At 45.0% G+C, this 26,188-nt stretch overlaps 1 protein-coding gene across 1 annotated transcript in view; it reads right to left on the bottom strand.

Annotated features, from left to right (window-relative positions):
- The window catches only part of TNRC6B (trinucleotide repeat containing adaptor 6B), a 76,345-nt gene that overhangs the window by 39,465 nt on the left and 10,692 nt on the right, over positions 1-26,188 (bottom strand). The window contains exons 5-12 of the mRNA XM_046011773.1: positions 23,282-23,623; positions 18,674-21,016; positions 16,886-17,044; positions 15,343-15,518; positions 12,414-12,488; positions 11,500-11,545; positions 9,672-9,820; positions 4,129-4,254 (exon numbers count right to left, since the gene is read on the bottom strand). Coding sequence (XP_045867729.1) covers positions 4,129-4,254; positions 9,672-9,820; positions 11,500-11,545; positions 12,414-12,488; positions 15,343-15,518; positions 16,886-17,044; positions 18,674-21,016; positions 23,282-23,623 — 3,416 coding nt within the window. The remainder of the gene's footprint in view (positions 1-4,128; positions 4,255-9,671; positions 9,821-11,499; positions 11,546-12,413; positions 12,489-15,342; positions 15,519-16,885; positions 17,045-18,673; positions 21,017-23,281; positions 23,624-26,188) is intronic.

Below are 26,188 nucleotides of genomic sequence, written 5' to 3' on the forward strand. Positions count from 1 at the left end.
GGTCTGAATAGGGGATTTTGTAAAAATAATCCCTGTCACTGCCGCTGGGTCGGGGGTTCCTGGAAGAATTTTTTTTTTCCTTTATCCAAACTTTCAGTGTGGTTATTACACGTCTTTACTTAAATATATATTTATATATATAATAAAAAAATAGAGCTACCCAACTGCTTTTTTTTTAAGATACGGAAATGTGAGGAAAAAAACCGAGGTTTCTACCGTTTAATATTCTGCCCCCATTATGCATCAAATAAACGTTAACCACGTTTTGCTAAATGAACAAATCTCAAAAATGAGAACACAAATACTTCTCCACACAGAGCAGATACTTAAGTCATACAGAGACTGGCAGCCTTAGGCCTCTCAGACTAAGTGAACTGTGCTTTCCCAAACAATTCCACTTCCGCACCATTCTGAAATGCATCTTCCCATGACTCGACATGTATTTACTCAAAATACGTGCCCTGCACAGTCGTGGATTTCAGGATCCAGCAGTGAACAAAGGCAGACACAGACTCGGCCACTGTGAAACTCAGCATACGCCTGTGGGTGGGGAGAGCGACCGTGGTGGGCCAAACGGTCCACAGACCGGCCTGGGAGATTCTCTCCTGGAAGGCGCCTCGGCAGCAGAGATCTGAAGGAAGTATGGATGGAGCCCTGCAGCAATCTGCGAGAACAGCATTCTAGAACACACCTGGTGCCCTAGGGCACGTTGACTAGACAGGCCAGAGCTAATGGGAGGGAGAGTGGCAGGTGTCTGGGGTGGGGAGGTCACCCCGAGCATTGAGCATTGAAGCCCACAGTAAAGAGCTGGCTTTGTACTCTCAGGGAGAGAGGGAGCCGTGAGAGGATAAAGTGGTAACATGATTTACCCTTAACTTCCCGTGATGCATCTAGAATGTTCGTTCAGTAGCCACCGACCAGGTGTGGCTATTTAAGTTTAAATCAATTAAAATTTCAGTTCTTCCACCCGCTGGTCACATTTCAAGGGCTCAGGAGGCGGAGGGCCACCCTGGACTGTGCTGTTTTTGAGGATTACCAGAATGCTGGGTGGAGAAGACACTGGAGGCAGGCAGGGCAGGACCAATCAGGAGGCCACTTCTGGGAGGGAAACAGTGGTCACCTGCTATGGGTCCTGTTAGCGGAGGTGGTAGGAATTTGGGACAGAGCTCTGAAGGGGGATTCGTTGGTGGACTGAATGGGAGCTCAGGGGACTCTGCACCAGCTCTGAGGGCTGTGGCCTGAGCCCCTGGAGGATGGGAGCACCACGGACTTGGAGGGAGAGGATGTTTGAGAAGGGAGTATGGGATGGAATCACACGTTCTGTTTTGGACACGTTGACTTGAAGTGCCTGTAAGGCCTCCTAGCAGAGATGCCCAGAGCTCCATGGAATTGAGAAGAGAGATCTGGGCTGAAGACAGTCTTTAAGAGTATTTAAGAGTCACCCACGGGGCAAAATCACCCAGCAGTGGCTGCAGGTGGTGAGAAAAGGGTGGAGGACTCAGACTGGGGCTCTCTAACGTTTCATGTTGGGGCGGTAAGGAGGAACTTGCAAAGGAGATGGACAAGGAAAGGCAGGTGGAGAACCACTGTACAAGGTGTCCAAAAGCCAAATGAATGAAAGGTTTCCGAAGGGAGGGCGCGATCCTCTATGTCAGATGCTGCTGATACGCTAATAAGGAGACTGGAGAACAGACCACGACATTCCACAGCACGAAGGTCATCTGTGACCTTCACACCATCTTAATCACACCATCTTGCTCGCTCGCTCTTCACCCCATCTCGCTGCCACCACCCTACCTGGAGTTCTTCCCTCTAGTGTGGTTGCCATTCAAACATGTCCTCTCCATCTCCGTCAACATTATTTCCTAAAACGTAAGTTTCCCTGCATTGCCACTCAGCTGAAAAATCTTGCCCAATACTGCAGTTTCTATGGCAACAGCAGCTAAACTTTAGCGTGCAGATAAAAATCACCAGGGGGTGACTAGGCCCTACCTCCTAAGATTCTGTCTCAGTAGACTGGGGGAGACCTGGGAACTGTATTTTTAAGAAGCAACCCAGATAACGGTTCCAAGGGACAAAGTCCAAACTCCTTAGCAAGGCAAACAAAGCTTTTCTGAAACCAGTGCCGAACTTCCTGACTTGTTTTTTCCTCTTCCACTGCAGACCACTTCTCTGTGCTTCAACAAGCTCAACCTAACTATTCAGAGTCCAGAGTGCTCACATTATACCATGGAACTGCCTCAACCTAACTATTCAAATCGATTGCATTTTCCCAAACATACCATTGTTCTTCCAGAAATGACTACTCCTTGTCCAAGCCGTTCTTGCTGCTTAGAAGGCACCTTTACCCCGGTGGTGCTCAGCAAACTTGGACTCACTCTTCAAGACCCAGCTTAAATACCACTCCTAGTGCGAGGCCTCACCCAACTCCCAAACTGCGCTGAACATTTCTTTTCTTTTTTTTTTTTTTTAAAGATTTCATCCATTTATTTGACAGACAGAGATCATAAGCAGGCAGAGAGAGAGGAAGGGAAGCAGGCTCCCCGCCGAGCAGAGAGCCCGATGCGGGGCTCGATCCCAGGACCCTGGGACCATGACCTGAGCCGAAGGCAGAGGCTTTAACCCACTGAGCCACCCAGACGCCCCCTGCACTGAACATTTCTATGTAACATTGATCATGGTGCCTATTTGCTGACTGTTCTGCCATCACCCCCACCAACTCCAGGAGGGTATGACAGGGGACAGCAGTTTCTTCGTCTGTACAAGGCCAACACCACCACCGGGCACACTGCAGACATCTGATAACCACAGGACTGTAGCCTGACACCAGGCATGTTGGAGGGTGAGCTGGGAGTTAGGAAGACACAGTGACCATGGAGTACTGGGGAAGTTGGGAGCAGCTCTGTCTAGAGGACAGACGGCTACCTGGGGCCTGGAGGATGTCCAGGACTTAGAGACAGGGGTGAGGAAGGAGAGACACAAGACTCCCCAGACCCCTGGTACAGGACCATGGAGACGAGAGGATGGGGTGACGAACATTTCCTCTCCTGCTAAGATAGTTACAGACTTAATGTCAAACACAGAATCTGAGATCTATAGGATACGGTTTCAAATAAATATTTTAAGCCTAAGTCTTACAAGATATTTCAAAAACAAAACAGCAACAAAACCTGACCCTTTATAACCTGATGGCTGGACCTAGTAAGTGTCCCACCCCCTTCTAGAGGATGGGACAGACACAGAGCTCTTTATCTTAGTTCACTGAAGTGACATTCTAAGGAGACTAAGTCACACGCTGAATCCTTACATGGACTCATAGCTTTTATACTGCCCCTCAGACCCATTTTCTCACAGAGAGGTATGAGGGACAGTTTGTGGCACGAATCTCTCCCCGTACCTTGCCAACAACTCACGGCGCATCTCCTACTAAGAAACAGACCTAAAAGGTTTCCTTCCCAAAGACTATACCCCACAACACAGAGATGCTCCAAGAGTAAGTCTCTGCCATTTCATTTGTTCCAAACCCCCCTCCCAGAGTACATAGTTAGTACTTCAACATCTGTCTCCTCAAAACTTCGCAGAGTAACCTAGAGCCTGGCTATTCTCTCACTTATGTGCTGGTGCATCCTCAAGGGCAACCAACCTCAGAGTGTTGAGGCATCGGGATTTATAAAGTAGTTTTATGTGCAAAGAACATAACATTAGAAAAATATAGAGACATCTAAAAGGAATATAATCAGAATAGTTTTAATGCAAAACCATCTTTGTATGTATGATACATTAAAGAAATGAGTTTGACATTTTTTCTAAAAATCTTGATCTGGGGGCTTAACCTGGGCAGTTCTGTCAGCTAAGTAAGCGTCAGCCTTCGGCTCAGGTCATGATCTCAGGGTCCTGGGATCCAGGTCCAAGTCGGGGCTCCCTGCTCAGTGTGGAACCTGGTTCTCCTGCCCCTCCCCCTGCATGTGCTTGTTTTTTTTTTTTTCCAAATCTTGATCTGGATTTTTTTACATTTTAGACATTTAGGTAACTATTATTCCTTTTATGCCCATAAAACCTGCCTGCTGGTGACTGATAACCACCTGGATAGGCTTTACTACTGAACTGTGGAAACACAAAATTGCTTACCTGGGGGGAAATGAACTGGGGAGGCACTTGCGCCCGGAGATTAGGAGAAGAACTTAGTGGCTGCACCGGTGTGTGCATACCTCTCGATTGTGCTGTGCTATTTCCAAACAAACCATGATTGCCACCCTGTAAACGAACAGCAGCAGTAAGGCTTTTTGTTAATGTAAGAAAATGCAAAAAAGAAACAGTTCTGGTTTTCTATCCCTCAGAAGAATCATAGCCTGTGTTCCATGGAATCACAGAATTTTCTAACTAAAAATTTCCTGGTCTTGGAATGTTTGGGGAAATTAATTCAAATCAAATCATGCACACAGCACCACCACCCCTGCAGTCGAATGCACTCTACAACCAGAGGGATTAAATTTGGTCAAATGTTAAAAAAAAAAGCAAATTTTTTTTGTAATCGAAAGGTATAGGCAATGTAGTGTTTATTTCAACTGCTCTCTTTTATCTTTCTTTTTTTTTTTTAAAGATTGAGTTTATCAAATTTCTTTTCAAGTCCAATAATCTGAGCTCCATCTTGAAAAGGCACCTGAGTACAATGCAGCCATCTGAATAGTATCAACTTTAAAACAACACTAGGACATTAATGTCTCTGAATTTATTAGTTCAATCATAGAATCAGTGCCACCAAATTGTAGTCCAGCCCCATGAGAACCCTACTTGAGATCTGAACACCCATCCCTGTCTTGGGTCTGCTTGATCCCTTCTTTGTTAGATGAGAAAATCTAAATCAAGAGTGAGGTTTTTAAAGAAAAGAAAAAGAAAAAGAAAGAAAAGGCAGAAAAGGGAAAAAGTGAAAAACCATTACTGGGACACCAAAAAAAAAAACCATTACTCACCTGTAACCTCTCATTCCAATGTATGAACATTAGTCTGGTTAAAAATAAGCTTAATTCCCTGATTTCTGGAGAATCAACTCACTGGAGTACTTCTAGACTATTCCAATCGAAGAGCTACACAAAACTGGGTTATAAGATGGCCCTTCTGTTCTGACTTGTTTCAAGCCGAGAAAAGCCCTTCAGCAAAGAACTTGACACTGTTCCCTGTCTGAGGAAAGCTTCTACACCATCTTCACTTGGCCTCTTTGAGGCCCAGCTCAGAGGTCATCCTCACAAAGGAAGTCTTCCCCAAACCTTCTTCCTTGTTTCACATTCAAATTAACTAAGCCCACCTCTATGTTCTGAAAACAAATTAAACACTCTTTGATGGACTCCATGAGCAGGTCATGTTAATTTTCCATTCTGTCTGTCCACCACCAGCTTAAAACTTCCCTCTCTGTACTCCCAGAAATCAATAAAGGCCTAGTTTATAGGATGCAAATGTCATGACCCACCAATTCCACATACTTGACAACATCCCACTGAGTATCTTTGGTAAAGACAGCCTTTCCACTGCTAATACAAGTATGTGTATTCTGAACTGAAGTCACCATCTTCTCCTTGGCACAGTGGGGATTAAGGTAACTTTAAGGAAGAATTCTGTAACAGCACCACTAAGTTCTAGAACACTGAAGATATTTCAATGGCTTAATGATTCAAGATAGATTAAGGGACTGCTACCAGGAAATTAATGAACTTAAAAGCACTGAAAATAAAAATGGCTATGAACATAAAGTAGAAAAGCCAATCAAAATCTGTGTATATCTCATAAAAGAAAATCAGAGATCCATCATGAATTTCAAATCTCCCCAAAGACTGTTTAAACATGAAAAGACCTTTAACTCTACAAGCTGTAATGTCGCCACTTCCCCCGTCTTACTAATCAAACTGTCACTCTAAGGTGACATAGTTTGGCTCTAATTTTTCTAAGATCGTGGTAGCTGGTAGCTTACCTACTGATCATTCTCAAGAACATGGGAAACATCTGTTTCACTGAGAAAATTCTGCTAGGATCATTCTCACACTTTACTATAAAAGTAATGACCTTGCTATCAGATGTGAATTATTCATGGTTGGGTCCTCGGATGGTGGGATTTCTGGTAGCTGAAGTCCCTGTCAGAAACCATGTTTTAAAAAGTCCAAAACTGCTTTAAATTCCAACCCCTCTTTTGGTAAGAAGTATTAGAAGGAATTTGCCTTTTTTCGTTTTTGTAAAATCAGGCCCTATTTGCACATTCCCAGTGGACGGATGCCACCCCCGCCCCACCGCCCAGAGGTTTTAAGTTTGCTTTATCAAGTCTCTCTAAAGCCGTATCAAGCCCTGTGATACGTCTGATACGGATAACAGTACAGATGAGTCAATAGCAGTCTGTCCAAAACAAAAACTTTCTTTTTAAATATGGAGCCTTGGCACTGCCGTTCATTTTCTTGGCTTGGGATAACATGGTTAGTGGCAATCATACATAGTTTTTTAAGACCGTATTCAGAAATTAAGAAAATGGTTATCCAATGCTTATATGTATGTTCACGGCAGTTTATCTGGTTATTTCTAGAGCTTCCCTGCTGAATACAAGGCTTTTATGCTGACCTGAGTCCTAGTATTTAATGGTGATCGCTGCCTCAGCTGTAGTGTTTAACATAGAAAGGCATATAAATTATAAACCAAGTTACCAAGCTGACTGAAATCCGTGATTTGAAAAGAAAAATCTTTCATTTTAATTTTTAATTATGAACTATGAACTATATTAAGGCTGCATGAAAATGGTATGTAAGAACCATGACACACGTACCCACTGGATTCACAATGGACTTTGCAGCATTCCATTTTTAGGATTAAAAAAAACCCAAAGAGGAATGATCTTTTCTTCGAGCCCAGTGCCAGCTACTTTGGCTGGTCTATTATATTAAAAATTACAGGGGTGTCTGGGTGGCTCAGTGGGTTGGGCCTCTGCCTTCGGCTCAGGTCATGGTCTCAGGGTCCTGGGATCGAGCCCCGCATCGGGCTCTCTGCTCTGTAGGGAGCCTGCTTACCCCCACCCTCTCTGCGTGCCTCTCTGCCTACTTGTGATCCCTCTCTCTCTCTGTTAAATAAATAAATAAAATCTTAAAAAATAATAATAAAATAAAATAAAAATTATATACTAATGGCTCTTGATAAATGCACGATCCTGTAGGCATGTTTGTAATCATCATTAATCAAGAGTATTAGGACTATATTTTCTATACTTCAGTCCAAAAAGAGAGCTGCCCCAAACCACTGATATAATTATTTCTTGTTTGTTTATATAAGCAAAATATGTCTATGTCCTCTGTGGAAGCATTAAGAAAAACACTAGAAATATAAAAAAAGAAAACAAGAAATTACCCATAACTCCCAAATCAGAAATAATCAACTGAACACAAGGATATCATATGATCCATTTTTAAAATGTGCTACAGCAATAATCAAAGTGTATGAAAGACCTGTGTGCAAGCGAGGACTACGGCGTGAAAGGTGTTCTATAACATCCTTTCACTTGTATGTGAAAGTCAGTATGTGGAAACAGAATGGATACAATTAAAAATTAAATGTCCTTCCATGACATCCTGATGTGAGAGTCACAGTGACAGTAAGTGGTCACAGGACTGTGGCTAGGAAAATATCATCACTGGAGTCACTGTCACAGGGGAATTGTCTCCCAATTCCTGGTTTTCTCCCCGAGAACTACCCTGGAGCTGCTGTGGGGTGACAGAGGCCTGCGGCGCTGCGTCAGGCCCACGGAGGGGAGGGGGCCCCAGGGGCCTACCCTGCCAGTCTCACTCTTGGTGCTTGTCTCCTCCTGCCCCCTCCCTGGGAGGGCTGAAGCCCGCCCCTAGCAAATAGGCCGCCATGTCTGAGCAATGTCCAGTCTTCCCCAAACTTCATTCTCTCCTATCAAATTACCTCTCTCGGGGTAATTATTGTATTTTACCCTTAAAGACACTAGAATTTAAGATGTTGTAACATTCCAGTATTTACTCTTACTAGTTTTGCTGCTATTTTCTAAGCAGAAGTTTTACTAATGTGAAAGGACTTCAAAAATATCACTTGCCATTCAATCCAAGGTTGAGTATGGCAAATCTGTTGCTAAGTTAGATAACATAAGGTACCTACATAGCCTCTTTAACATTTTCCTAAGCTAGTTCTTAGGAACTTAGCTTAACTTGGAACTCAGTAACTTCTTAAATGTGAACTTAGGATCAAAAATGAGAAGACAAAAGAAACAGATTTAAATAAAATCCATGTTGAAAAAGTATGAGGAGAGATGGGTTCTACGGGCTAAGAGATCTAAAGCCTATACTTAGTATCATTCTGTGCATTCAGTAATCAACAAATTTCCCAAGACAGACAAATGATGCAATGAACTGCAGACCAGGGCCAAGGCGAGGCCACAGCCAAGCAGTTGTAAATTTGAGAGGCCTCCTTACTTGTCTAGCAGCGAAGTTTTGGGGGTTGAGCCCTGTGCCGATTGCTCCAAGGCTGACGTTGGGTAGTGTGGAACCAGAGGGAGACAGCTTGTAGCTGGGAGAAGGGGAGAAGGGAGAGCAGGGAGCCTCATCCCCAAGGCACCCATCTTGATTGGAGAAAGGCAAAGTCAGCTGAAAAGTAGTAGGAGTTAGCCAATCACAATGAGTGTTGGTTAGTGAAGCAACAGAATGCAAGAAGGGACAAGAGAGAAACACTAGGAACAAACAGAGTTAGAGTGTATTAGCAATAAACGAGGATGGAATTTGGATTTGATAAGAGTCATTACACTTGGCCCAAAAGACACCATCTGTCATCTCTGATACGGATTTTTTTCTTATCCTCTAAATCAGTAACACATTCTGTCCATTGCACTAGGATAAAAACTACCAGATACTTTACTTTTATGCTTCTAATACTGATTACTCTATGTGGCTGCTGAAAGAGAAGCCAGAGTAATCTTCCTGCGAATCTGTTGCGCCTGGAACAGCAGCATCAGCGTAAAACTTCTGGTTTTCATTGCTTTCTGCAGAGCCAGGGCCATGGCAAATCAGTTTTCTCAATCAAGGAATTACTTCCTCCATTAGGAATGATAAAAGTCAAAATAAGTAGGTATAAACGACTTCTTTTCAATAAGGTAGTTGAGAATTTGGACAGTATACCACTGTAACTAAAAACAGGTCACTAGGGACATGGAGAAAGAACGAAAGAACTCTCTTAGAAATAACAAAAGAGAAAGTTCTGAGGCTGGAAGGCAAGGCCTTAGGAGATATGGATTGTTTGTACAAGATCCCAAATTTAATTTCTCATTGTACAGCAGCAGAGAAAAGAATTCAGAATAAATCTGTCTCTCAAATTTCTTCCACATGTTTCGAGTGTGCATTTCCCATGCTGTAAAAAGTCAGACCATTCATTCCCCCTCCCTTCCAAACTACATAAAATTTCTAAAGACTCAGACCTTCTTCACATGCTAAAGACAGATGGTTCTAGCTTCTGCCTAATCACCTGTTGACATAGACTGTTTTTATGTCACCACTTAAATGCAGGTGATGTTTGCGTTTTGCTCATTAATTAATTCAGTAATTCTATGCTTCCTCCTGGATTCGATTACCAAAAGAACAAATGGGAACCCAAGTGGTTCACATGAATTATTGTCTGAAACCAAGGATCTGACTCACCTTCTCGAAATAAGGCCCACTATCTGTGGTTCCCATGTCTTTGGAATTAGGTGGACGGAACCCAGATCGATCCTTCCTCATGATATCATTAAAATCCCCGAGATTCATCGCTCGCTTGTCCACGTCAAATTTTTTATCTGGAAGGCTCCCTGAAAAAGAGCACAGGAGAAGTGAAAATTTCAAGAACCAAAGTCTCCCTCATGACAAGGAGTTACCAGCCCCACTCTTGTCCCTTAGGTGCTGGGTGTAGCCCACAAGGGATCTCACTGGCTCAGGCTGCTGGGGAACCCTCCCTCGAGTGCACGTGGGCCCTTTTGTTCCTTTTTTAAAAACCCGTATCAGTTGTAGCTTGTTTTCATCTTTTTTTCTTTCTTTCTTTCTTTTTTTTTTTTTTTTAAAGATTTTATTTATTTACTTGACAGAAAGAGATCACAAGTAGGCAGAGAGGCAGGCAGAGAGAGAGAGAGGGAAGCAGGCCCCCTGTTGAGCAGAGAGCCCGATGTGGGACTCGATCCCAGGACCCTGAGATCATGACCTGAGCCGAAGGCAGCGGCTTAACCCACTGAGCCACCCAGGCGCCCCTGTAGCTTGTTTTCAATGGAGGACTGAGAGAGAGACTCAGGCATGACCTGGTAAAAACCTGACTAAAAAAATATTCCCACCAGTTATTGACATGTTTGATGAATATCACTTGCTCATAGATTCAAATGTTCTGGGGGAGAAAATTTGTTTCTTGCCCTTTTAGCATCTGCTAGATAAATGGGTGGGGCTGTGAAACAGTTTTGGGAATAAAGAGGCCTAAGAGGCACAGCTGTTGCTCTAGAATTTAGAAATCTGAGTTGAACACATTAAGTACAATGGTTATTCCTCATTTTCTTCACCGCTCTGGAAATTAGCTGTTATACACTGACATGATCAGTGCTCCTGGAAGTGTGCTTTTTCGTTATTCTTAGATTTAAAAATATCATAGATCAAAGACTATCTCCCTTATGACCCAGGACTGTCTTTCTTCCTGGTTTGAGTCTTTTTAGTTCCTCAAGGTGAGCAACAGGGTCATGGGGACGACCCCACAGATGAAGGGCAGACGCTGCATCTGGTGCACTTGCAGCGGGCGGGCGAGCTCGTGAATAATGCAGCATCCCAGTGCAGACGGGACCAGCAAGCTGAGAGCAGAGGCTGGCAGGGCCACAGGATACTTGGTCTGGCCACACACCACAGTTCTTTTTTTTTTTTAAGATTTTTTTTATTTGACAAAGAAAGATCACAAGTAGGCAGAGAGGCAGGCAGAGAGAGAGGGGGAAGCAGGCTTCCCACTGAGGAAGGAGCCCAATGTGGGGCTTGATCCCAGGACCCGGAGATCATGACCTGAGCCAAAGGCAGAGGCTTAACCCACTGGGCCACCCAGGCACCTCCACACACCGCAGTTCTTAAAATCTGAATTAGCTTCCAGTATTTAAGTATCGAGTTGCACATGTATGTATTTCTGGCCTCGCTTGTAAACTGCAAGCTCTGACAAAGCTGAACCTTTACTCTCCGTGGCAGTATCTGCTCAGGGCTGAGGAAGGCTGAGTCCTAGATCCTGGAAATGGGTACATATGCCCCCACAGTAACCAGAGGCCTCCAGCTCCCACTTTCTTATACCTGGCACACACCATTCATTTCCATGACTTTCCTGGATCCTGCAGCCGTTTGAGTTTTCAACCCCCACCTAGTGTCTAGGACAGTCCTTCACGTCTGCTGCACCCACCCCAACTCAAACTGAGCAGGGATCCAATGCGGCATCACTAACAACAATATATTCCATTCTCATTTGTGGAGTGATACACACCTACAGACAAATCCATTTTGCTGCCTGGATTATCTTCAGTTTGACTCTGAAAAAGAGGCAACAGGGAGGGAGGATTAAAGGTTTGAATTCAATGTCTGGATCAGAGGGAAAAAATGGCATTATTTACATGAGAGCTGTGGCGTCTGACGGGCACTATACGGGGTCCTTTGATGTGAACCTCACACTGGGATGAAGACGAGATCGTTCGGGATACAACTAATTTGATCGCCATTGGTGTCTATACTCCCAAATTCAATTTTCACACCGAATTAGCTTCAGTAATTCTATGGACACAGCAATAGCTAAATAGCCGCTTAGAGAAATAAAACCCTGCCCTCAAGCTCCAGTCGGCTCAGGATCAAATTCCACGAGTGTCAGCCAAATGATGACAACTTCTTCTCGTGACTCGTCAAGTCATCGAATCTGGAAATGTGCAGCCAAGTCAAGCTATTTGTCTTTTGGCAACCAGGGACGGGGTGTCCCCATGATGCTCCCAAGAGATAAGGGAAAGAAAAAAAAAAAAAGAGAGAGAAGTCCTCCAAGAATTCCCTATATAATTAATTACAAATACTTTCTCTAGTTATTTTGCTGTTGCTGCCATTTTAAAAACTGTAATATTAGAACTGGTACAGTAGTAGTCAGGGAAAATTACACAAGTTTTAAGGCTTGGCTCTTTCTTCCTCTAGCCACCTAAGGAAAAGGTTACAAGGACTACAAACTCAAAAGCCATAACCATTAAATACTGGAGTAGTTCACTAAGAATAAAAGAATAGAAGACAAATGTTTGCTTAAATCAGAAACACTGTTTAACCAGTTTCTAGCTCTGTAATGTTGTACTCTGTGGCAGCGGTTTTAACATCTGTACTAAAAGGAAAAGCTGGGCTGTATTACACGTATAAGAAAACGAAACTTACCAGCAATCCCATATTTGAAAACTGTTTGGCAAGAGGATTCATCCATGAATCACTGTTTCCTCCTTTCAGTGAGCACTACAGAAATGAAATATGTAACCTCAGAACCAAATTATTTTATCTCACTTCATATCTGAGTTGCATTTAAGTACTGACTGAAAATGCAGAACCAACAGTTTACCTTTTTGAGCCCAAATTTCCCTCTTTAACTATGGTTATCTTGATATTTAATCTATTAGGATGAAAGATTAATAAGCTTTAGTTCTATCTGTGTTTTTGTTTTTCTTGTGTCACACTGAATTAGAATTAACTGGAAAAATAGACAGTCGGCTTCCCCCACTCCCCCCAGGGGGAATGGCAGAGGGAGAGGGAGAAGCAGACTCCACACTGCTCAGGGAACCCTGTTTCCGTAGTGTAGTGGTTATCACGTTCGCCTCACACACTGCTCAGGGAACCCGATGTGGGACTAGATCCCAGGACCCTGGGATCATGACCTGAGCTGAAGGCAGACGCTTAACTGACTGAGCCACCCAGGCGCCCAGGTCCGCTGGTGTTTTCACCTTACAAACAGAAGACGGTCAGTATCAGATCTTCTAAAACACAATGTTTGCATCCTAGTACTTTCCCCTTTACTATCTCCTTGTAACTCAGTTTGTAGTAGAAGAAAGAGTTTGATGCTAGTGCCTGTTATTCGGAAAATAAATAGGCACTAACCTATTAAAATGGGCTATTTAAGCTGGTCGTTAGTTTCTCTGTGGAAACAATGAGGACTCATCCACGTACCCTTCATCTGCTTGTTTATCAGTATAAAGGACCGGGGTTCCCAGTGGGAAAGAGGCCTAGCAGAAGACCTCACTGATCTTACTGTAAAGTGAGGCAGATGCTGAGTTTTTGTTTTGTTTAAGATTTTACTTATTTATTTGAGATAGAGTGAGTGTGAGCTCCAGCAGGGGGGAGGGGCAGAGGGAAAGGGAGAAACAGACCCCCCGCTGAGCAGGGAGCCCGATGTGGGACTCAATCCCACCACCCTGAGATCACGACCTGAGTGAAGGCAGACACCTAACCCACTGAGCCACCCAGGCGCTCCTGAGTTTTTGTTTCTCAAGGGACCTAGTTTCTTCCCTAAACAGGACACCCAGCATCAGCTCCCCTTTTACTTCTACGGAGGCGGCAGGTGGAACTGTGATGAGGACTTGGTGGGGACACGCGGTGATGGGGCCTTGTGCACTTGCACAATCTACCGATAAATCATGCGTTTTGATGATATTTGTTACGTCAATTTTATTATTCTTGAAAGTGAGTAAGTTTATTTCAGCTCCGTTACAGGTTTTAAGGTCAAGAAAGCCCTTGCTGGAGGGAGGGGAGAACTAACCGGTAGTCGGTTTTGCGGGTGAAAAGAGTTTTGTGGTGAGATGTGGTAACGGTTGCACAATAGTGTGAACGCACGCAACACTAATGAACTGCCTGTGCACCTAAAAATGGCTAAAATGGTCAATCTTACGTTATCTGCCTTCCATCACAATCAGTTAAAAACAAAAAAAAGGCCCTTGGATACAAAAGGTCAGAATGGTCAGTCACGGGGCAGAAACACCGAATTCCCACTGAGCCGGATCAATTACGTTTCAGGGCCACCCAGTGGGCCAGCACCTTTCCCTTGCTCGCTTCCGGTCAGTCAGCAGCCTCCCTCGACTGTCTTTTCAATTCGACTCACTGGGAATACGTAAATGACAAAAACAAAGCCACAGCAAGCCAGACAATATGAGAGTACAAAGATGTTGGCCAGTTTATCTGAGTAATTCCTTCTGTGACTAGGATGAGGGAACAGAAGTCCTTAGGAGGGAAACCGTGACGGGCTGCTTACCCAGGAGGCCTCCAACAGGAACTATCTGTGTTCTCGGGCTACTGAGCTACCCTTTTCAGAACAAAATTGCATCCTGCAGTAAAGGGGATGAAGGCACAGCCAGCCCCCTTAGCCAACCAAAGACCTTCCAGGAGGGTACGTGGCGTTTGAAACCAGGACAATGTTCACTGAAATGTTTCACGGGCAGCAAGGCTCCCATGTTGAAATTAAATACATGACTGCCCATTCCTTATTTCCATCAATTTACCTGCAGAAGGGAAAGAACGCCTCTGCTGAGAGAGTGGTTCAGGTTCAAAGACTTGTTCTAGATTGAAACCAAAGTTTTCATGAAATTATGCAAATCAAAGTAGAAACCGAGTTGCTCTAAGACAAGGAAAGCGACAATTTAATTCCCCCTTTCTTTTTTAGTTAAGTAGGCTCCATGGCAGCGTGAAGCCCAATGTGGGACTTGAACCCATGACTCCGAGATCAAGATCTGAGCTGAAATCAAGAGTCGGACGCTTAGCCAACTGAACCACTCAAGCGCTCCGGAAAGCGACAACTTTAGAACACAACCAGGCAGAGGACAGAGATAGTATCAGCAGGCTGATACAGCAGGGTCACGCACCGGTACTTCACACTGTTGGAAGAATGGTTCTGGGTTTCGGAATTTCCCGAATCGGATAAAAACCAGTCATGCTGATTGCCACTGGAGAAGCTATCTTTCTTTGGTTTCTCTTCTATATATCATGGGGACTTACCCTAAAGACTTCCTTGGCTTTAGAATGCAAAAGCATAAAACGTTTATAAGGTATGCCTTGAAAGCTTCCAAAGAGTTATCATCATATGGAAACTAAAAGTGAAAAAAATCTCCTCTTTGAAAATTCCACTTTGTTCACAGCAACAGCTCTGCAGTTTGAGGTTTCAAGGTCATGGGGAAGGAAGATGAGGAGTAAAGAAGTAGTAATTATTCGCTCTTAAGAAAATATTTTCCCCCTTACTTAGGACCTCAGGGACTCCTCCGTTAGAAAATTCTCAGTTCTGCCTTCTAAGAATGAAGAAACAAGCTCGAGCATTTCTAAAGTGGGCTACCTTCATTTGCTTCTTTCCTCCTTGTCCCCAGCTTGCTGAGTTGTGGGAGGAAGCACTTCCCTGAGAGCCGGCGGTGTTCCAGACTCCTCCATCATCCTCCTCTTCCCAGCTGGGATGGCGAGTTCCCGTCACTGGACCGTCACTCTCCCCCCAGCCGTCTTGCATAGATTTGGAATCTTTAGGAAAAGAATAGATCAACCATATGCGATAGCTATATATGGCAATAACCACAATGATCAGTCCTTACGAGCGCAGCATTTGAGGTGTTTGTCAACGTATCTAATCCATCTCTATGGCAAGGCGAACAATCTAGCCCCTTCCACATTCATATTGCCTAGACAAAGGTAGGTACAATTATAGCTTTAACTACAGACGATCCTGAGGAGAAGACATTTTTAAACTGAGAAGGTTTTGTGATGGAAGAAGGGTGATTCTAAGGTTGGGAAAGACACGGAGAAATCCTGACAGTACTGCTCAAGCATTTCCTTGTGCCGAGGGTCTGGTTCATGTCTTCCAACACCCATTTTGGATTTATTTCAAGTTTATAGCGTGGTATTTCCCGTGATGATACAATCAATTTTACAGTGAAAATCATGATGAAATCATCATCTTTATAAAGCTATTTCTATGAAGTGAAGGAGATTTGTAATTTTTAAAATGCAAATTACAGACACAAGAATCAATTTCTAGAAAACAGCTAAAATTATATTTCTTCATGTGGCACTATTAAGAGTCATACATATCATATGATAGAACTGACAACAGAATTTGTTATTCTAGTTCAAATTTGGAGCATTCAGTATGACCACACTTTTAAATCAAAAGATAATTCCTTAAGTCTGCAATATGGCAGAAAAGAGATGTTGGAATACTTTTTAAGAAAATGACAAACAAGCGAAAACGGGCACTTGAAATTGAATTTTTCAACATTCCATAGCATCAGTTTACAAAGTTTTACAAATTACTGTGCCTACACATCGCCAGCTGGATCAAGGATAGCTGAGACTTTCAATGATTATGAATAAGTGTGACATGCTTCGTATAAAAAACTCAAATGGAAGAAAACTTTGTTGGATTCAAGAAAGCTTAAATGTTCCTATGTGGGTGGAAGTATGAGAGGAGACAAAGGGACAAGGAAGAAACAGAAGGATAAAGTCACTGAGCGGCAGAGACTGTGATCCACAGTAAAAGCCAGGAAAAGTCTTTTCAAATTATACTAACAAAGGGGCAGAGATGCAAAACAGAGATGGTGAGCAATATTTACGATACTGGCAAAAAAAGCACCACGTCAACATTTCAAATCTGGCCAGATACTAAACCTAACTTAAAATAAAATCAACAAAATCAACTTATGTCTTCTGGACTGTAAACATGTTAACATACGCAAAGCTAAGTCACGGTCATTTGGGACTTGATGGTTTATTAAAGGTCCACGGTCCTCAATCTCATTGAAACGACAGTTTAAACATTAGCACGCGCCTCACCAACATGTCTGGCCTCCAGATCAACGGAGACTCCCTCACAAACAAGGCTGTACACTTACTAGGTTTCATGGCATTTGGCGCGTTGGAGGGTGTGTTCCCCCAGCCTGTGGTCGATGCTCCTGTGTCATCCATTTCACCCCACCCAGGACTGCTTTCGTTTGGCTCACCCCAAGCTGAAGTACCATTATCTGGAGCAGGTGGTGTGCTTTTGCTCCAGACTGCAAAGAAAGAAAATGGGTCTCTAAGAAGGATCTGTTAAAGGAAACATCCTAAGAGCCAGGGAGCCAGGGAGCCAGGGAGCCAGGGCGGGGGAGGGGCGGCGATAGCGGGAGATGCAGGCACTCCTGGGTTCTGCCGGCAGAAATAGGAACGGCTTCCACCCTCATGGAGGCAAGGGGCGTTCTCACTTTAGCTTCTGGCCCAGTACTTCCACTGCCGGGAAATTATACGATAGATACACTTGTAAAGTACATAAACCTACAGGTACAACAATGCTCACTGGATCGCTGCTGGAAACCATCTGGAAGCGACCTAAGTATCTATCAGAGAGGGACTGGTTAGGCCAATTGTGTCACCCATGAAATAAACACTATACACGAAGCAAATAAAAGACAAAAATGGGCTAACATGGAAAGTTTTAAAGTATGATGAAAAAAGCAAGGTGAAGAACAGTGTATACAGTACCGTCCCTTCTGTGTAAAAGCTGTAAAGGATAGATATATTTTGCTACAGGTATGAACAAAATTTTTGAATGAGACACAAAACTCTAAGACATTACCTGTGGGAAGAGACCCTGGGGGCTAAGATTCTTTCATTTACTACATTTCGCTTTTCTGTATAGTTTAAAGATTTTTTACTATATGGACAATAATTTTTTTCATGTCAGCAGGTCTTATGCTGGACAGGGAATTAATAAGCAATCTTTATTTCCTGCTTCATTCTTTTCAATCTTTGAGGGGAGAAAAAGAGAACTAGTTAAAAGCAATCATTTTCTAAGTGGCCATAAATACATTCACTGAACACTATGCTTACCCAAGGAGTGGAAAACTAAATATTAATTCTACCCAGAAAAACAAAAACAAAAACGCCACCTGAAGAGTGCATCCCCTTAATTTGTTGAATTATATGCTTTATGGGGACATTCAAGTTGACAATGCCAAAGATGGTATTACTAGCACTACTTTTAATTTACCAGGTAGGGCCATGGTTTCTATTCAAACAGGGGAAGAAGAAAGTTTAATTCTGGGCAACTGAGTATCATGAAAGAGCAATTTCTTATGTGAAGTATTCCACTTCCACAGGTGATCTTTAGAAGTCATCTAGGAAGTGACTGAAACCTTCCAGATCCTGCTGTGCTACAGCATTCCAACGGCCCCTTCCAGAACAACACAAAATACTTCCCTTCACTGGGGAAGGAGAGAAACACAGAGGATATGTCCACTGGTAGAAACTGAATGGAAATCAGGTCTATTTCTGCTACTATTTTAATTCTTCATTTTTAAAATCTAGAGCATAGTTTGTTTAGCAAGATACATTTTTTGGATTCTTCAAGACCAATACAATTACCCCCCCCCAAAAAAAAAAAAAAAAAAAAAACCAAACCCAACTTTGGGAACTAACACAGGGATGGCCATCTTTTTCCTTTTGCCAAGACAGAACATTAAAATGTACCACCAGCATCTGTTATCACTATCATTTTATAAAAAGAGAGCGTCTGTTAACAGTAGAGTAGGGTTAATGTAGAAAGATTTCCAGAACAAAACCAACCTGAATAAATGCAGCTTAATACCAATGCCCCAGTTTAGGATTTTTCCTTACTGAACCCGCAAGAAGCAGCCACTGCCTACCTGATGCTGATTTACTGGTCATCGGGGTAGGCAGGTTTGGTTCTCGAGGTGCTGGGCCCCCTTGGGAATTCTTATCCCACAGATTCACATTCTTGTAGTTATAACTGTTAGGGTCTCCCCATGCCGAAGTGCCATCATCGATGTCCATTTTCCGACTAATTGACTGCGGGGATGGCTCTTCCCAACCACTGGGTTCCTCATCCTTAGGGGTGACTGGCTGTGGCCCGCTGCTCCAGCTGGAACTGGAAGGTCGTCCGTTGCCTGGAGGTGGTGGGGGTGGGCCTCCCCATGAACCGGAAGCCTCTGGTTGTGGTGGCGGTGGCTGCTGGGGCTGCTGCTGCTGTTGGTGCTGTTTGTTCCAGGAACTGGGCTGTCGGCCAGTCTCAGTCCATGCTGGAGACCTTTTGCAATCTTCCCACCCGCCTTTGGAGGCTAGGCTTGCATTCCCACTGTTCCCCCAAGTTCCGATTTCATTCTGCCCTCCTTCACCCCACCCGGACACAGGTTTACTTGCAGAACTTTCCCAACTGCTGTTTTTCGCTTGATCAACTTCCTCTCCCCAACCATTCTTCCCGGAAGTCCATCCTTGATTGGGCTGGCGTCCCCCTCCCCACCCCTGATCCTTGCTGGAGTTCTCGTTCCAAGAGGAAGATGTCTTTTCATCCGGTCGTCCGCCTCCCCAGTTGGAAGAGTTGTTGTTCTTGTAATCATTCCAGCCTCCTGTGTTCTTGGGGTCTTTCCACTCTGTAGAGGCTGAGAGCTCCCCCCATCCAGACTTCATTTGATTGCTTTGGCTGGGTGCGTCTCCCCAGCCCCCTGAGTTCTTGGTCTGTGTGGCAGCGCTCTCCCACCCCTCAGTTCCTTTATCAGACTTCCCCTCAGGCCTTGGCACCTCTTCAATATCCCACACTGTGTCCTGCTTAATTTGAGTTTGGCCCCAGCCAGTGTTTGAGAGCACCCTGGGGTCCAAATCAGTTCGGCTCAAAAGAGTCTGTAAGACAGCCTGACAATCAGGATGTGTGGGCCGGTATGACCGACGGCCAGAATTATGACTGTCACTACTTCCTGCTTTGTGGTTGCTTCCAGTGCTTTGACCTCCAACTTCACTTCCTGTGGAGCTGGAAGATCTTCCCCAACAGGGAGCCTGGGCATTGCCTTGGTTTTCAGGGAGGGGGTGGCCCTTTTGATTGTCCCATGCTCCAGTGCTAGAATTTGGTTGGTTTGGACCACTCCATTCTCCAATTTTCAACTCATCAGACCCAGTCGGCTGTTTCCATTCTCCCTGAGAGACCCCAGATGTCATTTTGTTCCCTTCACCCCATTTGTTGTCGTTAGAGTCCTGAGGGCCAAAGTTCCAGGACCCACCCGTAGACCTGTTATTGTTGTCCCAAGAGTCATTTTTTGACCCAGATGATTTCTGAACAGAAGCTCCTTTCCAGGAGTCCTCTCTATCCTTTCCATTGTTCCCATTGTTTCCAGAATTGCTTTGTCCAGAGGCTGTGTCAGTTCCAGAAGGCCCCCTAGCTGCACCCCAAGATCCAACACTCCCAGTCTTTCGATCTCCAGTGCTTTGTGAAGGGGCATCAGTGCTCCTGGAGGCGTTCCCCAAGCCCATTCCAAAGGGCATTCCCTTATTCTCCATGGGGTTTGGTGAACTTAAGTTCAAGGAGTTAGTGTTTCCATTTTTTGGTCCATCAGTGTTATGAATTTGAGCCTGTTCTCTGCCAGAGACAACAAAATTAACACCCGCATTTTCCATCTTTGACTGCTGTTCCCTGGATGCCTGACCTACTGTGCTAACCTGTGCACTGGAATTACTAGTATCCATTTCCAATGCCCCTTTCCTAGAATTTCCTTCTTGGACCAGCGCTGGCCAGGCAGATGGGTTGCTATTTGGGTTAAAGTTGCTGAAGCCAGAGCCAGGTCCGACTCTATCCTGACCACTCACATTCCTCCAATTTCCTAGTCCATTGTTGCCCTCTGTAGTAGAGTTGGAAGATTGAACAGATTTAGTCTTAGGGTCAGATTTCCAGACCCCAAGATTACATTCGTTCCCAGAACTGGCGGACTGGCTCCCTTTTCCTTTGTTACTAGTGGTGCTTCCTGGCAGAGTGCTCTTCTCAGAGCCAGGGTTCGAGGCACTGTTGTTATCGGCGGTGTTTTCGGAAGAAGACTCGGTGTCTTTGCTGGCAATACAAGGCCACTCTTCCATGTCAGACCCGTCTACAATCACCTTGTCCCCGATGTGAAGTGGGTTGGGGGAGGCGCCGTTGTTGGAGGAGGCTCCCGGGCCCCAAGTGGAATTTGCATAATTTGAAGCAGCAGCACCTCCAAGGGTTGACTCTGGGAAAGAGAAGATCTGATTAATCGCAGCCACACACCACCTTTCCCCACAACCTAGCTTCTCTGCCCAGTTGCCCGTCTTGGTTAACTGTGCCACGCCTGTGCTAGTCATCTCTTCTCTCTCATTCTGCGGGGCTGGGGTACTGCTAAGTGTCACTCCACAACGTTTCTCAGAGCTGTCCCCTTGTCATTCCTATCGACAGAGAAGGGCCTTCTTGTATCATGAGAAAATGCAGTAACAAGCGGAAGCTGCTTTCTATTTCCAATCTACTCTAAGCCCTCCTGGCTACAGTAATTGCTCTGAAGCACCCCGTCAGTTAGATCACTGCTGTATGGGAAGCTTCCACAAGTTTCTTCGTGCACAAGGACAAAGCTAAACTCGAGTATGATCAAGACACTGCACAATCTGGGGCCAACTGACTTGTGTGGTCTCATCTTCCACTACTTGCTATGTGGATGCCTACACTCCGCACTCCTCGACAGTCCACGCCTTGTGCCTTCTCACCCTGGCACTACTGGTTCCCCCGCGTGGACTCATATACTGAAGTCTATCCATCTTTCTGGGCCTAGTTCCAGTGCCATTTCCCCTATGAGGGTTTTGGTTTGGTTTTTAGTTCATCACTTGAAAATAACCTTTCCCTGTCTAAGGCCATTTTGCTCAGTGCTAGGGTACTGTGTTCCCATCTACCTTCCCCCACATTAACACAGAGAAGCTCCCTCTCTTAGGCAGAGACCCTATCTTGCTAAGGTTTGAATTCCTCATAGTGGCCACTGCTTTGCTGCTCAGGAAGCATCTAATGAATGCTGAATGCCCACCCAGCTAGATGCTGGGGCAGACGAGCATGGATCACTTGTACGCCCAAGGAACTGGCTCAGCACACATTTTGGTGTAATTTATCATATTTGGTGGGAAGAAAATGACGTTTTTAACTCAGTAATTTTTTCTAAACTTGTTTTAGTTATTTTAACCAAGACGCTTAAAATCAATATAACGCTGAAAAAATATTGCTTAGAGCCATATTAAGTGTAGGAAAGTAGAGAATCTCCAACTCTTTTGACATTTAGGGGGTCTCCTTGGTTTTAAGAATGCAAACGAGGGACTCATGTCTACATCCAGGCCTGGCTAGATCTGGCTGCAGAAACACCTGATATGACCGCCCTGCACAGACTTCCTTTTGTAACTGCTTATGAGGGGCCAAGAAGGAGGGGCCCTGAGGCTTTCCTCTGCCTGCTTTGGGCCTGGCCTGCCGGCCACCACAGGAAAGTCTGCAGAGAACCTGTGTAACTGTGAGGTTTCTTTCCTTCTTTACTCTGCACAAGACACAGTGACAGAATTTTCCAAGGCAATTCTATGTTCAAACTCAGAACCAGAATGAGGCATGCTTCAGTTAACAATGACCAATTCCTTGTTCTTGCCAAGGCCTGATGACGTTCAAGCTCCGAATTTCAGTACAGCCTCAAAAAACCTTGTAAGAGCTAAGAGGAAATCTGTTAATAAGCTTTAAAACAAAAGGCGGGGAGGTGATGTCTGGAGGTTCTCGGCTGTTAGCTGATTTAGTACTCACCTACTGAAAACCTGTAAAGCCCTTCTGCTAAAGATGCCTTGTATCTACGTGCAATTTTTTTGTCTGTTTAAAGTGGGCTCTATACCTGATGTGGGGCTTGAACTTCTGACCCCAAGATCAAGAGGGGCACCCTCTGCTGTGGCAGCAGGGTGCCCCTACATACAGTCAACAAAACTCAAAATCCTCTCAAGAAACAATTAATTTAAAAAATCCAATAAAAAAACTACAGAATGGTATTTTCTGCTATCTCCTCCCACCCAAGATTCTACAGAGTAACCGAAGAGACGATTCTCTCGGCCCCCGGCGTTCTGCGAGCAGCAGCACAGGCAGGTAAGGTTCGAACAAGCCTGTGCACCGGCCCCACCTCCAGTCGTACCCTGAGCACACACTCGTGCTGATGGCTGGAACTACGGACGCTTGGGTTTATAATGCACTCCTCTGAGGAGGGAAAAAGTCCCAAAAGGTGATGACGAGCGACAGCCACGTTAGCTCTCGTGCCAAGAGCACACGCTGGACGCTAAAACCCCGTTTCAGAAAGCGCCGGTGCGCATTTCATCCTGGGATCCTCGCCTGTCTTCTGAGTGACCCCAAGAGTCTGGCTAAGGAAGGGTTTTCGTGGACCCCATACCAGGCCACACTGAAGACGCGCTCGCTCGCTTTAAAGCTGCCGCGGAACCCGTCCCCAGCGCGGAACCCTCACCTGGTGCAGTCCCACCGTCACCCTGCAGCAGCGTTCCTGTCACTTGTGCGTTGTTTGAGTTTGCTCCAGGTGCTGTGGAGGGAGGAGGCCCTGCCCCACCCCCGAGGAGCATGCAGGACGGTGGAGGGGGCTGCCCACGTTTTAGTAACACTTTGTGGTCCTGCTGGCAACGGAATCGCGGCGGCACCTCCCGAGGCATGTAGCGGGCGGCGCTTGGCGGTTGTCCGTTCGGCACTGCCACCCTTTTGGCATTGTTGCCACCATTGACTGGTGGCGATGGAGAGCTGCCAATCGGGCTGGCGGCCGTTGGTTGGCTTAAACTTGGTTTCGTCACTTCGGGCACTGAAAGAGAGAGATTGGGAAACGGTCTTTGAAACCAAATACACTTTTCTAAAGATTTTTTTAAGAAAGCTTACATGAGACCTCTTCTTCCATCCTACTGCAGATGGACGTGGTCTTTCTAAACTTCCCTGCATCTTCAGTTTACTGGAGGGATGGCAGAGGTGGGGAGGGATGGTGACAGGGGCCCCAAGACAGCGATGCCACAGAACTCCATTCCATCCATTAAGGGGGGGTGGGAAGCAATCACCGTCTGCTCCCCTAAATCCCTGAAGGGCTGCCCAGCGAGTCTGAGGGTACATATGGGCACCAGGCAAAGCCGCTGGGAAAGGTTCAAGGCGCTCAACCGGAATGCCCTTGCCCTTTGTCCACCTTCTTGAAGACCTACCTCGGAGAAACTTTTCTTCAAGTCCCTGGACTAGAAGGGCAAAACACCTTTGTTTGTGCTCCTGGAACACGCTGTCCATCTTTCTTCACCACGAGTTTATCACATTATATGGAAATTCTCATTCACGAGCTCCTCACCCTCACCAGGCCAGGAATCCCTCAAGAGTGAGGACCCTCCTTTCATCTTTTCTCTTAGGGCCTAGCACAGAGTAGATCCCCACAGGAAACCTCAGCCCTGGAGAATCACAAAATCAATGGGTTTTGGTTTCTACAGCTACCTGAACTCGAACACTCTTGCTTCGCACTCTGTAAATAATAAGAAACATTATAAATTTTTTGCTCGTGTCAAAAAAAATTTTTAAGGGTACCTTGTATGTTGATTCCAACTCTTTATTTAAAATAAAAATTTCAGGGGCACCTGGGTGGCTGGGTGACTCTTGATTTCGGCTCAGGTCATCATCTTATTAGGGTCGTGAGATCAAGCCCCTCCCTGGGTTCGGCAATGGGACTGCCTAAGAGTACTTTCTCTCTCTCTCCCCCTCTGTCCCTCCTTTCTCTCTCTCCTGCTCTATAAAAGAAAAAAAAAAGTTAAATAAAATAAAAATTTCAAATAAAATTTTAAAAAATTCCAAATGTAGGTATTTTTCCTACTTATTTTAAAGAATTTAATGCTTGGGGCGCCTGGGTGGCTCAGTTGTTGAGTGTCTACCTTCAGCTCAGGTCATGACCCCGGGGTCCTGGGATCGAGCCCCGCATCGGGCTCCCTGCTCAGCGGGTAGCCTGCTTCTCCCTCTCCCACTCCCCCTGCTTGTCTCTCTTGCTGTCGCTCTCTCTCTGTGTCAAATAAATAAATAAAATCTTAAAAAAAAAAAAAAAGAATTTAATGTTTTATCTTACTTTCAAAAATGGCAAACAGGACGTCTGGAACGTGCAGGGTGACTGAAAATACACCCTTTGGTTTCCCCTCAACCCTACAGAGAATGTTCTTCAGCGCCTCCTTTGCTTCATCCTACCAACAGACCCCCCCTCCTTCCAAGAAAATCTCCCTGGCAAACAGAGGCTGGCAATGTTACAGAAACAGCCACTGAGCCCGATTAAGTCAGATGATTCTGAGGCCCAAATCCCTGACCTCCAGAGGCATGTTTAGGCCAGCTCTGGTGGCCATACTGCTTCGACTGCTGAAAGGGTGCTGGGCCAGCATGCTGCTCGTTGAACTGGCTCCTTTACGGAGAGAGAGGTATCATCAGAAGTTGGGGGCCCAATCTACTCCCACTGGACACTGGTGAGCACTGTGAGTAACAAAAACAAATAGGAGCCTGAAGTCACTTCAAGGCAACCCCTGGTCTAATCTTACCCAATCAAGAGGCAGTCCTGGGCCTCCCAGTAAGGAAGGGAGGTCAGAGAATCCACAACCTATGAGCAGAATAAAGCTATTTCTTGAGAAAATAAGTTGGTCGTTGCCAGATATTATCAATAGAGTAGGTTCTGCATGACCTATAACAGCCAACAGATAAAAATAACTGATAAATGAATGAAGATGAATTATTCAGTGATTCATTTTCTATCTGTGCCTGTAAGATTCCCATAGCAGATGGCGTTCCCAATCCCCTCTCCTCTTATTATGAGAATAAACAAGAAGTTGGCAAGGGCTGGGAGGAGTCTTCCCAATTGTTGTTGTTATTGTTGTTTTTAAGATATTTATTTATTTCACAAAGAGAGGGGGGCAGGGAGAGCACACACACAAGCAGGGAGAGTGGCGGGCAGAGGGAGAAGCAGATTTTCTGCTGAGCAGCGAGCCTGATGCGGGCTTGATCCCAGCGTCCTGGGATCATGACCTGAGCCCAAGGTAGACGCTTATATGACTGAGCCACCCAGGTCCCCATGAATTGTGTCTTTAAAAAATAAAACGTGAACATGAAGGTGAGGTCTAAACTCTTCTCACATTTAAGTTACTTGAGTACAAGTTTCCCCATACTTGGACTTTAACATTTATGTCCAAGTGTTTCCCAAATCACTACGTCCAACTCAGATCTCTTTCACCCTTCTTCCTTTTAGCCCTCCAACTTGTTCCCCAGCGCCCCATTATTTCTTAGCTCAAGGAATAGAGTCATCACCGAACCATGTGCTCAAGTAGGAAACCTGGAAGGTGTCTTAGACTTTGTTCTTCCCCTGCACGTCATT

Source organism: Meles meles, chromosome 7, assembly GCF_922984935.1.
Source record: "Meles meles chromosome 7, mMelMel3.1 paternal haplotype, whole genome shotgun sequence".
NCBI lineage: Eukaryota > Metazoa > Chordata > Mammalia > Carnivora > Mustelidae > Meles > Meles meles.